At 40.7% G+C, this 16,889-nt stretch overlaps 1 protein-coding gene across 5 annotated transcripts in view; it reads left to right on the top strand.

The window, feature by feature from the left end:
• The window catches only part of DCLK1 (doublecortin like kinase 1), a 239,095-nt gene that overhangs the window by 12,078 nt on the left and 210,128 nt on the right, over positions 1 to 16,889 (top strand). For all 5 annotated transcript variants that reach the window (XM_069969924.1, XM_069969923.1, XM_069969926.1 and 2 more), the window contains exon 2: positions 15,935 to 16,320. In XM_069969924.1, coding sequence (XP_069826025.1) covers positions 15,945 to 16,320 — 376 coding nt within the window. In that variant the 5' untranslated portion in view covers positions 15,935 to 15,944. The remainder of the gene's footprint in view (positions 1 to 15,934; positions 16,321 to 16,889) is intronic.

The following is a 16,889-nucleotide window of genomic DNA, read 5'->3' as shown; positions in this document are numbered from 1 at the left end:
TAAGACCTAAATGGATTTAACCAAAATGGCATTTTTTAGGTGGAAATTCCCCTTTAAATGCAGACAGAAGCTCCATTATGTACATTATCAGCCCTACTTTTCTGTAGCTATTATTTTCTCGCTCTCCGTCTTTACTCTTTCTAATGTGTTGGCCATTTGCGATTTCCTGTACAAACACAATAGGGATCTGAGGTCTGGCCGTGTTTGTTCTAGAGTTTTCCTCATGGATAACAATGTAATGTGTATCACTTTGGATTGTATACACAGCTTATTTATCTAGAAGGAACGTGTCACCTCTTCTGCTCCAGATCAACCTCTTCATAGATAAGTAATACCAATAGAGAGCTGCTGTATGTGTGCCTAAATAATTCCATACAGGTGCGGCAAGATTATTTTTATATGGTGTAACAATATATATTATGCATTTCTAATGGTCCTTAAAGGGGTATTCCTGCAAACTATCCATACACAGAGTAATAGGTAGGATGGAGCAGATGGTAATATCCTATATAACAAAATTTTAAAATAAAGTGCTTAATAGATTATATGTGGTAGAGAGTTCCATTCATATATCCAGGTGGTTTTAGGAAGATAACATATATATTCGTACTTCCCTTTGTAACTTCCTTTTTTGCTGCCTGGACATAAGCCGCTCTCTCTTCTTGGGAAAAATAATTGAGGAAATTGCACTTAGACAATAGACAATCTCCTTATTGTGTACCAGGCTGGTATATATGGACTATAGCTGCAAATGGAGACTATGTCCAGCCTATATCCAATGCAAAATGAGAAACCACTTCAGTCCGTTTTTTTGTGGCTAGTTTGTCCATCCATTAAAAAAAAATAAAAAATTAAAATTTAAGCTCCAGTTTTTCTTTTAGGCTATGTTCACACACTGTTAGAATGATGCCCGTTTCTATTGGACGGCAGTCATTTAATGGCAAATAATGGCTGTTATTTTATAACAATGACTGTTAATAAATGAAAAACGATCATTATTATAAGATTACGTCCATTTAATAATAACAGCCATTGTTATAAAATGACGGCTGTTGTTTGTCCTTAAAGGGGTTGGCCACTTGATAGTAAAATAGTTCAGTGTACAGTAGGGGGCTATGTTCACACTTCGTACGTCTCCGGACGTAGCGCGTTCCGTGAATAAGCGGCCGGAGACTTACGTAGTTTGCGTACAATGGAAAGTATACGATGTACGGCGGCACAGTTCACACTACATAAGAACTTACGCGAGGATTGTACGCGGCGCCGTAAAAATGAACCAGACCATTGTTTAAGGATGAAAATGCCGTAACTTACGCCCGTAGCGTAACATGCGGTCCCGTACGTAGTGGTGATTTCTTCATTTTTGAAGCTTCTGTGGGGGTTCTGTGGGGTGTCCAGGGCTAGGCGAAGATATCCAAGTAAAAGACCGCTGTCAGATCGCTACGTAGGGCGCTCGGGAAGCGTAAGTAGACTTCGGGCGTAAGTTCGCGCTCCGTACGTAGCCGGCCGCAAGTAGCGTAAATCCCCGGCCGGAGTTTACCGCGTATATGTCCGGCCACGAAAATATGCGGCTGGACATATACGCAGTGTGAACATAGCCTTAGTAAGTGTACTCACTATATATACAGACAGCAGCTCCCTGTGTACCTCATAGAGCTAATATCAGACTCCCCGCCTCCAGGCTGGGCTGCCCTGCTTGTGATCATGCCCCGCCCCCTGTGTCCTCCATAGACATATACAGGCTATGTGGTGGACACTAGGGGGCGGGGCATGGTCACATGCTCCTCCATGTCGGCCATCTTATGGACAGACTCACCACAGAGCAGGACAGCACAGCCTGGAGGAGAGGAGTCTGATATTAGCTCTATGAGGTACACAGGGAGCTGCTGTCAGTATATACAGTGAGTACACTTACTTAGACTATGTCCACACAACGTAGGAGAATGGCCGTTCTCGGAAAAGATCATCCCGGCTGGTACTGTAGTACCGGCCAGATGATCTTTGCAGCCGCAGAGTTCTGATGCGGGTGCATCAGTAAGCGCCCGCATCAGAACTCTCCACTGCATGCTATGGAGCGAGCGGCCGGAGTCGCTCGCTCCATTGTGTGCATTAACAGGCTTTTCTACGGCCGCTATTCAATGAATAGCGTCCGCAGAAAACTGACATGTCAGTTGTTTGCGCCGCCGCTAGGGATCCTGGCCGGAGCGTATACCAATAGTATACACTCCGGCCGGGATCCCATAGAAGGCAAAGTAACGTATATTCTCGTAATAATCACGGCCATCCTACAACAGCCGCGGTTTTATGAAAATATACGTTTTGTGAACATAGCCCAATACTGTACACTGAACTATTTTACTATAAAGTGGCCAACCCCTTTAAATGACAGTCGTCCAATATAAACGGATATCATTTTTACAGTGTATGAACATAGCCATAGTGTTACTTCCAGGCCCTGCTTCCCCCCAGTGTGACCAGCTGATTCTCATGGGGTTTTGTGTGTGAACCAAAAGTCACTTTGGAATTTGTCACTTATGCTATATTGGAGGCTAAGAGAACCTCCGCCATTTTTGTAGCCTGCCTTTGGACCTGTCCTTTTTTTTATTTTTATCAATATCGTTTAATAAATGATGTCTCCATAACTGGACACAGAGACCCACTGCCTTAGTGTCCATAGAACCCAGTCACAGCTCAGCATTACCAGGGCAGCCAAGAATCGATCTTGCCTTCCCGACCACCTGGACGTACGGTTGACTCATGCAGTCCTATTAGTCCCCATGGAGTTGCAAAGGTTTACGTAGGTGCTGTAGACAAGTAATTTGTCTACAGGAATTTTTTTAATAACTATGCATCATTTTCTTCCAAGTTGCTTTGTTTTTTTAAATTTTTTTTTTTTAGGTTCATCGAATCCTAAAAAAATAGTTATTTAGAAAGCTACAGCACCAGGATCCCATCAAGCTATGATGATGCTGAATGGTCTTGGCTGCCATTATAGAATGTATATACCGTAATACTGTAGTTGTCAAGCCTTGGACACGGAATTGCAGATTTTTTTTTATTGCAACACTTTGGGGTGGGATCCCATTGCATAAAGCACTTAACACTTAAAAATGACACATTGTTTATGTTATATGGAACATTACACTCCTTAATAGTTAGGTAGACTAGGGGAGTATAACATTATAACATTATAACACATGGCAGCTGGCACAAAAGATACCCTGAAGGATCTTGAGAAATTACCCAATAAAATGGAAATTGGTTGAATTTCAGGATTTACAGATCACCCTCAGCATCTCTCTAAGTGTTTCATACATCCCTACAGTCACATATTTATTTAATTGTTTCTATAAATCTGTAAATATTCAGCCTAATAATTATTTTCCAGTGAAGGTGAGAAGCATCCTTCTGGTTTCTTTGTAATTAATCCTGAGCCTTGCTGACTATCCTTAGACACCAGCATTCAGGCTTGGCTTGGTTGTAGTTGTTCTGTACTTTATCCTGAATAACTCCAAACAATACTAAATAACATCTGCCCACACAATACTATCACTAAGTTCTCATATAATGCTGCCTCACAATGCCTAAGCCCTGCTTCCCAATAGTATCCAAATAATACTACCATATAGAGCCCACATATTAATTTCTAGTTTCTAGTACCATGCAGTGACCAATAGTTAAAGAGATATTCCCATCTCAGTTAAAATAGTTAAACTTTTGGTTCAGAAGTCCTAGAATGATGGTGGATTTATAAAGCGTACAAGCAATATATAGTCAAACTTGTTGGACACTTAAAGATATATATTTTTGTGAATACATTTATTTAGCAAATTTGCCTCATCCTGATATGCTGCTCTTTTCCTCTCATTGTTAACAGCCCCTGGTCTAGGTTACCGACCACCACACTGCTCTAAAAGCACAGGTCTTGCTAGTATAAATAGCTATAATATAGATGTATCTACCTATACTACATGTACTGCACTGCTTTCTACTTATACTACAGGTACTGTTACACACACTACCATCACTACATGGACTCCACTGTTACCTGCACTGCTCTCTATTTGCACTACATGGACTCCACTGTTACCTACCTGTTCTCTATGTACTGCACTGCTCCCTACCTGTTCTCTATGTACTGCACTGCTCCCTACCTGTTCTCTTTGTACTGGACTGCTATCTACCTGTACTCTATGTACTCTACAGTTTTCTACCTGTACTATATGTACTGGACTGCTATCTACCTGTAATATATGTACCTCACTGCTCTCTACCTCTACTATATGTACCGCACTGCTTCCTACCTGTACTATATGTACTGCACTGCTCTCTACCTGTACTATATGTACTGCGCTGCTCTCTACCTGTACTATATGTACTGCACTGCTTCCTACCTGTACTATATGTACTGCACTGCTCCCTACCTGTACTATATGTACTGCGCTGCTCTCTACCTGTACTATATGTACTGCACTGCTCCCTACCTGTACTATATGTACTGCACTGCTCTCTACCTGTACTATATGTACTGCACTGCTCCCTACCTGTACTATATGTACCTTACTGTTCTCTACCTGTACTATATGTACTACACTGCTCTCTACCTGTACTATATGTACTACACTGCTCTCTACCTGTACTATATGTACTGCACTGCTCCCTACCTGTACTATATGTACCTCACTGTTCTCTACCTGTACTATATGTACTACACTGCTCTCTTCCTGTACTATATGTACCGCACTGCTCCCTACCTGTACTATATGTACTGCACTGCTCTCTACCTGTACTATATGTACCGTACTGCTCCCTACCTGTACTATATGTACTGCACTGCTCCCTACCTGTACTATATGTACTGCACTGCTCTCTACCTGTACTATATGTACTGCACTGCTCTTCACCTGCTGCTCCTTTAGACACTGGGTGAGGGTATCTCCATTTTATGGTTTACCCTGTGTACTGTACAACAAGTCCCTAAAGAAAGTTCTGTGTCCTCAACATAGAAAGTCATTTACATATTTCACGATCTCTTTGTAACCTTTACAGCGGCTCATTTTTCTTTAATGTTTACTTTCCTATTCGTGGAACTTAAGAACTAGTTACTACTGTTCCATTGTATTATGCGCTTAAGTAACAGCGTCTTGAGTTTCGATGTTGTCTTGGAACAAATTTAAAAATTTAACAGGAGGGAGCGCTGTATATTTCTAGTGAGTCTTAGGTGTTCATTCAAAGTGACATCCACCACAGTCATGGCTAGTTGATCTATTCGTAGTGACAACCATATGTCTTTTTTTATCACAGTGCATGAGATCCTCACAGCCCTGTTGCTAAACAGAACTAAAATGATATTTGTATAATTAAAGGGTGACTCCATGAAAAATGTATCACAAGTGTTTCTTAGTTTTAAAGGGGATAACCAGGTTTAGGAAAACATGGCCGCTTTTTTTTTTCCAAAAACATCACCTCTCCTGTCCTCAGTTTGGGTGTGATTTTGCAGCTAAGATCCATTGAAGTAAATAGAATGGAAACGTAGTACCGCACAGGGTCTGAGGATATAGGTGGTGGAATTTATTATTTTTTTCATAAGCCCTTTAAGGTATCATGGCAAGAGATGTGTTCAAATGTACAGTTTGGAAATGTTATCATACTTTCTTTACCACACCCAAAACATGTATTAAGGAAACAAAAAAAAACAACCCTCTATCGGTCCTACCCATCTAGTAATGCATAGCCCAGTACTGGAGTTCCACCTGGGTCAGTTTTTTTATTTAAAAAAAAACCCATTGAGGTTAAAACTGCGGCAAAATGTCATCAGAATTTTTCTACCTCTTAATTCAAGAAAATGATATAGCTGGATAGTTAAAGGGGTGCTGCCCATGGTGAGACTAACAATTCCTTCCATACTTGTTATTATCTATTCAGTCTCCTTTTCCAGTTCTCAGCTGCTGCTTTCTGCTGAAGACACACAAATCTGTGTGTGGGCTTTTCTCTCTGTCTCCCCCTCCTCTGCCCTCCTTCCTGAGACGGAAAGATCTAAACAAGTCTCTGACTGGCTTTATTTGCAACATTGTAATGCTGGGAGGGTTAATCACTGTGAGTTCATCAGCAACATCAGCAAGATTAACCCTCCCAACATTACAAAGAAGCTACAAAGTTGCAGATAAAGCCAGTCAGGTACTTGTTTACATCAGCCGTCTCTGAAGGGAGGGGCGAGGGGGAGACAGAGAGAAAGGCACACACACAGATTTTTGTGTCTTCAGCAGAAATCAATAGCTGAGAACTAGGGGAAGGAGACTGAATAGATAATAACAAGTATGGAATGAATTATTAGTCTCACCTTGGGCAGCAACATATCAAAAGTTAGGTTTGAGTTGAATACCCCTTTAAACTCTGCAGGGCACATTCTGCTGTCCTGTTCCTAGACTGGTCTGGTACTTCATTTGACACTCTGGATGACAGGGTCGATCCATTTAAAACAGGAATGGGGAACCACCTGCCCTCCAGCTGTTGCAGAACTACATTTCCCATCATTCCTGGCCAGTAAAAGCTAGAGGGCTGAAGGTTCATCATCCCTGATTTAAAACAATGGGATTGGCATCAGTTTCCCTCCAGTATTTTATGACCGTTCTGGAAGGAACCTATGCTAGATTGCTGGGTACTATATCACGTATATGTATCACGCCTAACAGGTCCTGCAGTATACAGAACACTACCGCACTAAACATTTATCTCAATAACTCCTAGTATAATGCAGGGTGAGAAAATACAGGTTCCTGATTGCAATAAGTCACATAGGCCTGGCGCCAGCCTGGTACGTGTGTCACATCAGATTACGTTTCTCTGTGTAGGTCTCATGTATAGAGACTTCAGATTTTTGTTTGCAGAAGAAACAGATGTTATCATCTTGTCGCTGTAAAACATCCCGATGTGTTGTTAATATGGCTCCATGCGGGTTATCTCTGATCCTATAGGATGTCATAGCTGAGAAATTTCCTCCGGGACGGGTCTGACGTAAAACAGGAAACAAAAATAAAGTAAAAATGTTGGATTCATTTGTAGAGATAAAGCAGCAAGGATTTCATGAATAGAAGATGTTTTCTCTACCATCGTATTGCTGAAAAATCGAGAGGGGGTGAATGTGAAGATTGGGAGACGGGATGGGCTGTATATATAAATACTTCATTAATCTGTGGCCAAGTTTACAGAATAGTGAAAACCTTGCAGATAGCTGTAAATAGTGTATTCTTATTTATTTATTCCATTATTCATTCTTATTTATTTATTTATTGCATTATTCATTCTTATTTATTTATTCATTTATTTATTTATTCTTATTTATTCACGGCATATGCGTAAATCAATCTTGAGATCGGTCTGGTTTCGGTGGCCAATGGGGGTCGGGAGGCCATTTATGGTTGAGCTGGATGAAATTTTCATGTGTAATAGGGTCAGTAATCAGCCGAAGCGTGAGCTAATTGTATCATTTTGACCTTTTAGATAATCATCGTAGGTCGTAGGTCATACATATTCCAATGTAATAGAAGATGTGCCGTCGACAAGTGATGGCAGAAAAGATCTGTATACCTAGAGATGAGTGCAGCTGGAGCATGGAGTGTGTGGCATGGAGGCTGGAGATTGGAGATGTTGGGGAGTGCGGGAAAACATGGATACACAAATAGGCTTCCGAGGGCTGCATCTAACTTCTTCAGCCACCGGTATTCAAATGCCGAATGATCAGACTCAAGCATGCTCTAGTCGAAATCATCTTTATGTATAACCAATGCGTATTTGGCCATCTAGTAGGGCCCTTACAGACCACATTAGATGGTGGCTTTCAATCTCAAGATATATGAGACCCACATCTATCAGACTTTTAAGGCTACTATGGATACACCCTAAATGTCCCAATGGGAAAATGCTTTAGCATTGTTAGATGTCATCAGACCAACATATGGAAACCATAACTCCTGCGGTATCACATAAGATCACAGGCAAGTCCATGGCTTATTTTTAGTCTTCTGGCATATTACCAACCGAAACATGGTGATTTGTCCCCAGACAGATGGCCCCTTCTAATCATAAGGAGCGGGCCAGCCGGGGGGGAGTGCTCCTAACAGCCCCCAGTGCTCCTAATGGTCCTACCAGACTGTGGACTAAACAACTAAGTGGACGGGAACGGCGCCGAGGATGATGGTAAGAGACGCACCTTCATCCTCGGCATCTCCTGAGCAATAGAGACATATCAGCAGGTTAGATTTGTCTAACCTGCTCATAATTCCCCTTTAAGGAACCTGAATTCCATTGACTAACAAGAAAGCCCCAATGATCAGCTGTCATCATCTAGAGCTCCAGGTGGCCGTACTGTGTTATGTGTCTGCCACGCAAGTAAGGCTGAAAACACACAATGAGGCTGCATTGCGATTTGTAATCTCATCAGTCAGAGATTAAGAATTTTATTGCCGTCCTGGTACCTGACGGTATGCTTTTACCCTAGGGGCCCTATTCCACGGGACGATTATTGTTCAGATCGTTCGAATCTAAGCGATAGTCGTTCGGTTGAATAGCAGTTAACGATTAACGACCGAACGAGAAATCGTTGATTGTTTAATAAGACCTGGACCTATTTTTATCGTTGCTCGTTCGAAAATCGTTCGCATTGAATAAGACGTCGTTCGCAGTAGTACCGAATGCAATAGCGACGACAATACGACCGCAAGAACAATTATCAGCAATGATTATCGTTCCATACAAATGGGTGAACGATTTCAGGTCTTTCGCAATAGCGGTCGTTTGGATGGTTTATCGTTAACGATTATGCGAACGATAATCGTCCCGTGGCATAGGGCCCTTAGGTTAGGTTCAGACATAGTATTTGGTCAGTATTTTTAGCAAAACTGCCTATAGCAATTTGTAATGTAGAATTAATGCCCTTATTTTACAACCATCAATTGATAAATATATAGACCTTTTAAAGATGTTTTTAAAGAGATACCTATTAGATACATTAAGACTTGTAATCATAATATTTGCATATATTAGAAACTAACACACAAAACCATATGAATAGGGGTCAGATAAACAAAGCTGCTCAGTAAATATAAAATGAAGCGCTATCTCCGATGTCCATAAGAGTGATTAACAGCAGAGCGATAAAACTGCTCAATGGCACATATGCAGCGTGCACAGATGTTGGCACCGGAGAAGACAATGTCCATTCAGAGCGAGAAGTGATGAGGAATAGGCCATTGTTTACTAACAGATGGCTCAGAGGTCACAATGACTCTGCTCCAGCCTCTTGACCATTCAAGACAGTCTTTCCCGACTCAATTTAAGCGTGGAGACGACACATTGTCACATCCTCAATGAAGGGACGCCTTCAATGGACGCATAGTATTTACACATTTTTACAACCAGCTATAAGAACAATTGACTACTATTAGATTATTCTAAGAGACTGACTATAATCAATCCAATGACTTTACTATTAATAACTAATTATAATCATAATATAACAAGTAATGGTCCACCATGGATCCTGTGTGAATGTATTAGTGAATTGCAAACATTTTAGTGACTTAATGTGATCAAGAACCAGCGGAGCATAGAGACCTGACAACCCTCCCAGGTCCCACTACTGATGGTACAGGTTATAGCTTTCTCAAGCTACTGACCACATTTTAGTATTGTATACAATGTAATGAATTTGGCCTACTATTACTCTAAACAACAGACACCCTCCTTAAAATAATGTCTGCTATCACTACTGTTTTACCTACAAAACTATAATGCACAATAAGTGTATGGTGTCTAGCAGATACCTGGGAGTGCTGCAAGTACTACTATTTGGAACTATTAAAAAGTGCCATTAGTGTTACTAGGTGTGGGCACTAGAGATGAGCGAACCTGGAGCATACTCGAGTCGATCCGAACCCGAACTTTCGGCATTTGATTAGGGGTGGCTGCTGAAGTTGGATAAAGCCCTAAGGCTATGTGGAAAACATGGATATAGTCATTGGCTGTATCCAGGTTTTCCAGACAACCTTAGAGCTTTATCCAACTTCAGCAGCCACCACTAATCAAATGCCGAACGTTCGGGTTTGGATCGACTCGAACCCGAACCCGGTTTGTTCATCTCTAGTGGGCACCCAGAGAATACAGGATTGAATTGCTTTGAGGTTATCAGGTGTGTTGAGCGTTATGGCCAATGGACTGTGGAAAACCAATAACATTTAAAAAATTACATGTGGAATGTATAAGAATTGAGCATGAGAAGACTTCACAAGTGAACAAAATAATATCGGAATGGTTTGGCTTAACAACCCACAATTCTTACCTCAACTCTATTATGGTCTAGAACCATTTTAGTGGAAAAATCTGTTACTGTACAGTAGATCATGGTTTGGCATAATGAAGAAAAGTGTGTCTGGTATGCCCTTGTTTTTTTCGGAAGCGTGCACCATTGTGATAAATTTTACAATGTGATAATAAACTGATCTGCTTTAGCTGCCTTAGAGGGTGCCTCCTGTATGTCACAATAAAACAAAAATCAACCCTATCTGGACAGTCCATGACTTCTGGCACTCCGGCCAGTGGGATGGCCACAGTCCTGGCTATGGCTGACAAAAGGCTAAATCTGAACCCTTCTACTTTGTCCCTCAAACAATATGGACAGATATCAGCTGCTTACATCCCCCATTGTGCAGAGAACAATAGCGAGGACATTTGATGGCTATATACAGGCAGCTGCTAGACCTCACTTATATTTTCTTATTTTATTCTCTGTCTATAACCCAGGCAGGAACGTCTGCCCACACTCCTGTCAGAGATCCAAAGAGAAGCCTGAAAACAAGGACTTATTTTTAGAGGTAATTTGTAGGTACCGTCTGATTTCACATACAAAGTATAGCAGATCTCCCTATATGCTAAAAGAGTCCGCTGAATCACTATACAGAATCTGAAATAAAGCCATAGGATTACCATTTACTTGAATGAACTGCAATACCAGGCACAATCCATGGACAAGAGTGGCGCTGTTTCATACTAAATATATAATATACTGGTCTCTACTAAGTTGTATTTGTAAATTCATATTTGCTTTGTCCTTTAGTAACCACAGTCACATATCAGTCAGCAGGGGAAACCGGTCTTATTTAATGAGCAGATGGAAGGTCTGTAAGATGTGAGTTATCTCATAGGAGTAGAGAATTTCTGAGTATCAGAATAAAAAGCGAGAAGAGTAATATAAAATATTAACGTCATTTGGCATATTAATAATACATTAATTATAAACAGTAGATGGTGCAGAGCTGAGTTGGTCATGTAACATAACTGCAAATCATTGCTTTAATTTAGTGACTTGTGGTTGTGCAGTTCAATGACAAAATAAACTTCATTGTAGCTCATCAACAGCAGCTATGTAAGGCTGGGTACACACTGCGTTTTTGCAATCCGTTTTTGTCATCCATTTTTGCAAAAAAGACAAATGGGCAAAAGGATGCATTTGTATGCATCTGTTTTGGTCCGTTTTTCCTTTGACTTCTATTATAAATAAAAAATAGATTAAAACACATCAGTTTTTTTTTCTAATGTACACAGAAATGTGGTCGAGTACACTTTCGTGTATGTTAATAATTTGTTTTTTTTACCCTTTTTTTTTTTAGAATGGAAGTCAATGACAAAAGGGATGAAAATGCATCTGTTTTTCCATCAGTTTTTTTTTTTTTGCAAAAAACAGACGTAAAAAATGGATTTCAAAAACTTAGTGTGAACCCAGACTTAGTGCGTAGAGTGAAGAAATGGGAAAGCTCTATAAAAAAAAATAAACAGCATTTTTTTCCATAATGACAGCCGTTATTAATAATCATGATCATTAGTTATTTATTATTATTTATGGCCATCATAAAAAAAAACATTGTGGGAACATAAAAGCTTACTGGATGTCATACAACTGCATGCGTTTTAACCATCTGTCTTTGCATCCGTTCCCCCCCATAAAACAGATATTTTAAACAGACATCATAATGCTGTATGGCCATAGCAATACAGAAAAAAATGGTCAACCACGTTTTTATGTGTACACTAAAAAGTAAAATAAAATTATTATTATTTTTTTTTTAATTATGTAAGTCAGTGGAAAAACGGATCCTAATGAATGAATGATATGTTGAACCCAGGGTTATTCTGCAAAGCATTGGCCATTGGTGACAGCAAGAATGCTTACATACTATTTTGAGTGCAAGGTGTCGCTTGACTCTGTACCCACAATCCCCCCCACCCCCCAAACCGCTTGTGCTTTTAATCCAAGATCTGTCCTGGGGTTCGTTCAGCAGCTGATGCAGTTATTGTCCTAAAAAACAACTTTTAAACTTGCAGCCCTGTCTCAAAGTGGCGTGGCCTAGAATGTCTATGCCCTAGGCCTGCAACGTCTCTCTAGTTCCCTTCTCACCGCCCTCTTCATCATTAGGAATGTCCCAGGCAGGATTTCTCCTGTTCATCACTTGTCTGAACATGCCCTAACGATCCAACAGATGTGCAGTTCTTAGACAAGTGATGAACAGGAAAAATGGGAGAAATATTCACCTTTCCTAATGGGGATGAGGGCAAGGAGGAAGAAAGGAGAGGCGTTGCAGGCCTAGGGCATAGACACTCTAGGCCACGCCAGTTTGATACAGGGCTGCATGTTAAAAAGGAATTTTTTTAGGACAATACCTGCATCACCTGCCGAACGGAGCCCAGGACAGATCTTGGATTAAAGGCAGCTATCTGATGGTACAAGGGGGGGGGGGAGTTTAAGACTGTGGGTACAGAGTCACTTTAAAGTATTAGACTCATTTGAAAGTAACCTTTATTTAATGACAAGCGAACTTACTGAACATTCAGGTATGACATTTGACTCCTTGTGACTGGAAAACTGGGATACGGCCCTAGGGCTGCCAGGAAAACATGGATACAGCATATGGCAGATGTGTCAAAAGTTTAGACAAGTGAGACCCCTTCCAATCGTTAGTTATAGCCAGGTGAAACATATAGTATCATGCTTCATGTCCATGATCGGTGCTCAGTCCACTGAGACTGGCTCTATAGACTATAATGGAGCTTGGCTACTCTAATCAGTCAGAATACACATTGAGCTGGGGAGTGAAGTGCACTGTTGCGTGCCTCACCTGGTTATAACTAACAATCAAAAGGAATCTCAGCATTGAGACCCCAACATGTCAAAAGTTACTTTAAATGACAGTAACAGTAACTCCTTAAAGGGATTGTCCAGGAAAAATCATTTTCTTTCAAATCAACTGGTGTCAGAAAGTTATATAGATTTGTAATTTACTTCTATTAAAAAATATCAAGTTTTCCCATACTTATCAGCTGCTATATGTCCTGCAGGAAGTGTTGTTTTAATTTTATGTCTGACATAGTGCTCTCTGCTGACATCTCTGACCGAGACAGGAACTGTCTAGAGCAGGAGAGGTTTTCTATAGGGATTCATAGAAAACTGAGACAAGGTTCCTGTCTCGGCCAGAGATGTCAGCAGAGAGCACTGTGTCAGACTTAAAATAAAACATTTCCTGCAGGACATATAGGAGCTAATAAGTATGGGAAGACTCATTTTTTTTTAAATAGAAGTAAATTACAAATCTATATAATTTTCTGATATCAGTTGATTTAAAAGAAAAAGATTTTTGCAAACCGTTTAAAGTCGCTCTTCCTCCCACAGACCGTACCTGCACTGTCTAGACTAAGGGTATTTCTCTACATGTGCTTCTCTCTAGAGCCCTATAGTGAGAAACCGTTACAATCCTAAAAGTGTGTGAGTGCAGTCATATAAAACATGGTACATAAGAACAGAATGAAACATAATAAGAACACTAATTGTTGTGGCACTCTCATGCACCAATAGAAGTTTTGGCTTAAATGAGTATGTTATCCCCCTTATACACAGGATATTGCACCTCTGTTCTATGGATTGGTTGATAGGGATGACATGCATAGTACTATTGAAAGTTAACTTCTTGCAACCATATGTTTTTGTATGGAACACATCCTCATAACAAATTCACAATATAATGTATAACAAGCAGATTTATTGGCCTGCAGGCAGCAACCTTGCTTCAGCCTCCCTCTAAAACTGATTTAATAAATGATGGTAAATGATGCAGATTTCATGCAGCTCCACAAGAAATACTGACATGCTGTGTAAATTTCTTGCAGATTTTCTCTTGGTTGACACTGTGTATTATTATAGTATTATTATAATTTTCAGGTAGCGCATCTGCAGTAGATTAATGTAGTGTGAGCATGCTGTAATAGGAGGTGTCTCACAAGCCTGGCCCCTGTATATGGTCTCCCACTCTTGCGGATCCGATGTGCCTGTGCAGTACATAGCTGACTTATGGTCAAGAACTAGAGAAGCTGAAACAGCGCTCATAAGCAAATCATCAGAATGAATTTATACTCGCCTGCCCTGATCCCCACAATGGTGCCATCTGCTTTCCCTATGACATGCAGAAAATGCTTGCCCAACCAATCACTGGTCGAGACGGGTCAATTTTACACACAGTGATTGGCTGAATGAGTATTTCCTGTACGTCATAGAAAAAAATAAGGGTCCTATTACACGGGATGGCTACGGCCCGTAATTTTAGTAAATTAGCCCCAATCTGCTAGATCGGTGCTTGTTTATTGGACCTATTAGACGGTCCGATAATCGGGCAGTAAGGGCTGCATGGACATCGTTAGTGATGTCCATGCAGCCCTTACCCAAACACCTGATACCTTATCTCTCCCCGCTCGTGGTCTTCTCTTGCTGGTTGCGAAGCTGCGGAGCACAGGAGAGAAGACTTGGATTGGGGAGAGGTAAGGTATCAGGTGTTTGGGCAATCGTCAGCTGTCGGACGTGCGTTGCTACGCGTAATAGCGATGCGCGGCCGGGCCATTTTAGGTCCAAACCTAAACCAATGATTATCCGTTTCATTGGCTTATCATTGTCTCTAATACACGGAGCGATCACTCCGTGTAATAGGGCCCTTAGAAAATCTCTTAGTTTGTTTGTGTCTAAGCCCATAGGGGAGATATATTAATATGCCGTACACCAGTCTTATATTAGGCCCCGTCCCCTTTCCCCCATCCGGATTCACTAAGAGGCACACACCTCCTAGTAAACCTGGCTGCGCCCGACCCTGCAGCAGGTATAGATTTGTATCATGATTTACGTAAATCATGATAAATTAGGTGCAGGAGGAGGCCACACCTCCTCCCCACCTTGCCGCCTCCCACCGCCAGCCCGCCCATTAGGTGAGCGGGGCATACGGCAGGTGTACGTCAGGGAGAAGAGGTGAATCATTGATAAATGTCCCCCCATAGTGCCTATATACTCATATATAAATGACTGCATGGTAACATCTCATTTAAGAATGTTGGAAAATGGCTCAAAATCATTTGTATCAAACTCTGTCCAGGTTTAAATTTATAAATAATTTAATAATAAAAAATCCATATTTGGCAGTGTAGAACATTGAGGCCTGTCAGTATTAGACTGTCACAATTCATTGCTAATCCTTTAGATAGTTCTCCATGTAATTGCTGGGATGCCAGGCTTTGTAGGTAACAGCCATAGTTGATATATTTGTTATTGCTTTTATAGCGATTGTATTGTTTTAATAGCCAGCAAAGAAGTGTTCAATTAAATTACCTCTAAATGAGAATCCGAGCCTTTAATGGTTCTGAGCCTTTAACAAATATATTTGAATGTAACAAAAGGCGGCTTAGTCATTCAATGCTGCTAAAATAGTAGCCGTGTTAATGAGAGATACGGCTTTTCTTGCAGCCCACGTAAGGTGGTTTGGAACCATTAGATGACAATCACCGCTATTTATATGTGCAGAGGAGTTGCGAGACCTTTAGTGAATAAAGCTTTTTTTTTTTTCCTTTACAGACTCTCTACAATGTCCTTGGGGAGAGACATGGAGCTTGAACATTTTGATGAGCGCGACAAAGCGCAAAGGTACAGCAGAAGTTCTCGAGCCAATGGGCTCCCAAGTCCGACCCATAGTGCCCACTGCAGTTTTTACCGAACCCGTACTCTGCAGGCCCTGAGTTCGGAGAAGAAGGCCAAGAAAGTGCGATTCTATCGCAATGGTGACCGATATTTTAAAGGAATTGTCTATGCCATATCCCCTGATCGATTCCGATCTTTTGAGGCTCTCCTGGCCGATTTGACCAGAACTCTTTCTGATAATGTGAATCTACCCCAGGGAGTGAGAACTATCTACACAGTGGATGGAATCAGGAAGATCGTGTCTCTGGATCAGCTAACTGAAGGTTGGTGTTAAAGGGAAACCTATCACCTACATTTACATTTATCTGTTTTTATGTTTTTTCATTCTATTTTCTATACATGATTATGGGGGCAACCAATAGATTGGAGTTGAGTCATTGACTTATTTAAAATAGTTTTCTAGGCATGCTCTGTGACCTATGTAGTGTGTAGGGGAAGGGGAGGAGAGTAGCTGTGACATCACCTTTTGTGAATGGTCTGATACTACGTTATCTATTTGAATTTTTTAATTTCCTGCTTGTGATGATAAGAAGAATGAGGCATATGAGCTTATTAGACTTAGTGGCCAGAATAAAAAGTGCACGATTTTAGGGTTTGTTTGTTTTTTATTTTTATTTTTAAAGTGACATCCAAACTAAGAATAAAATAAAAATTCTTAAAACATTTTCAACATAAGAACTTTATTTAAACCAGTGCTTTTCAATTCTAGTCCTCAGGCCTCACCAACAGGTCATGTTTTGAGGATTTCCCATACAAAGAATACCTGATGCACTGAGTATAATTATCACCTGTGAAATACTAAGGAAATCCTCAAAACATGACCTGTTGCTGA

Source organism: Dendropsophus ebraccatus, chromosome 5 (genome assembly GCF_027789765.1).
Source record: "Dendropsophus ebraccatus isolate aDenEbr1 chromosome 5, aDenEbr1.pat, whole genome shotgun sequence".
NCBI lineage: Eukaryota > Metazoa > Chordata > Amphibia > Anura > Hylidae > Dendropsophus > Dendropsophus ebraccatus.
Note: the sequence above shows the minus strand (reverse complement) of the source record. Positions and strands in the feature narration are given on the sequence as shown.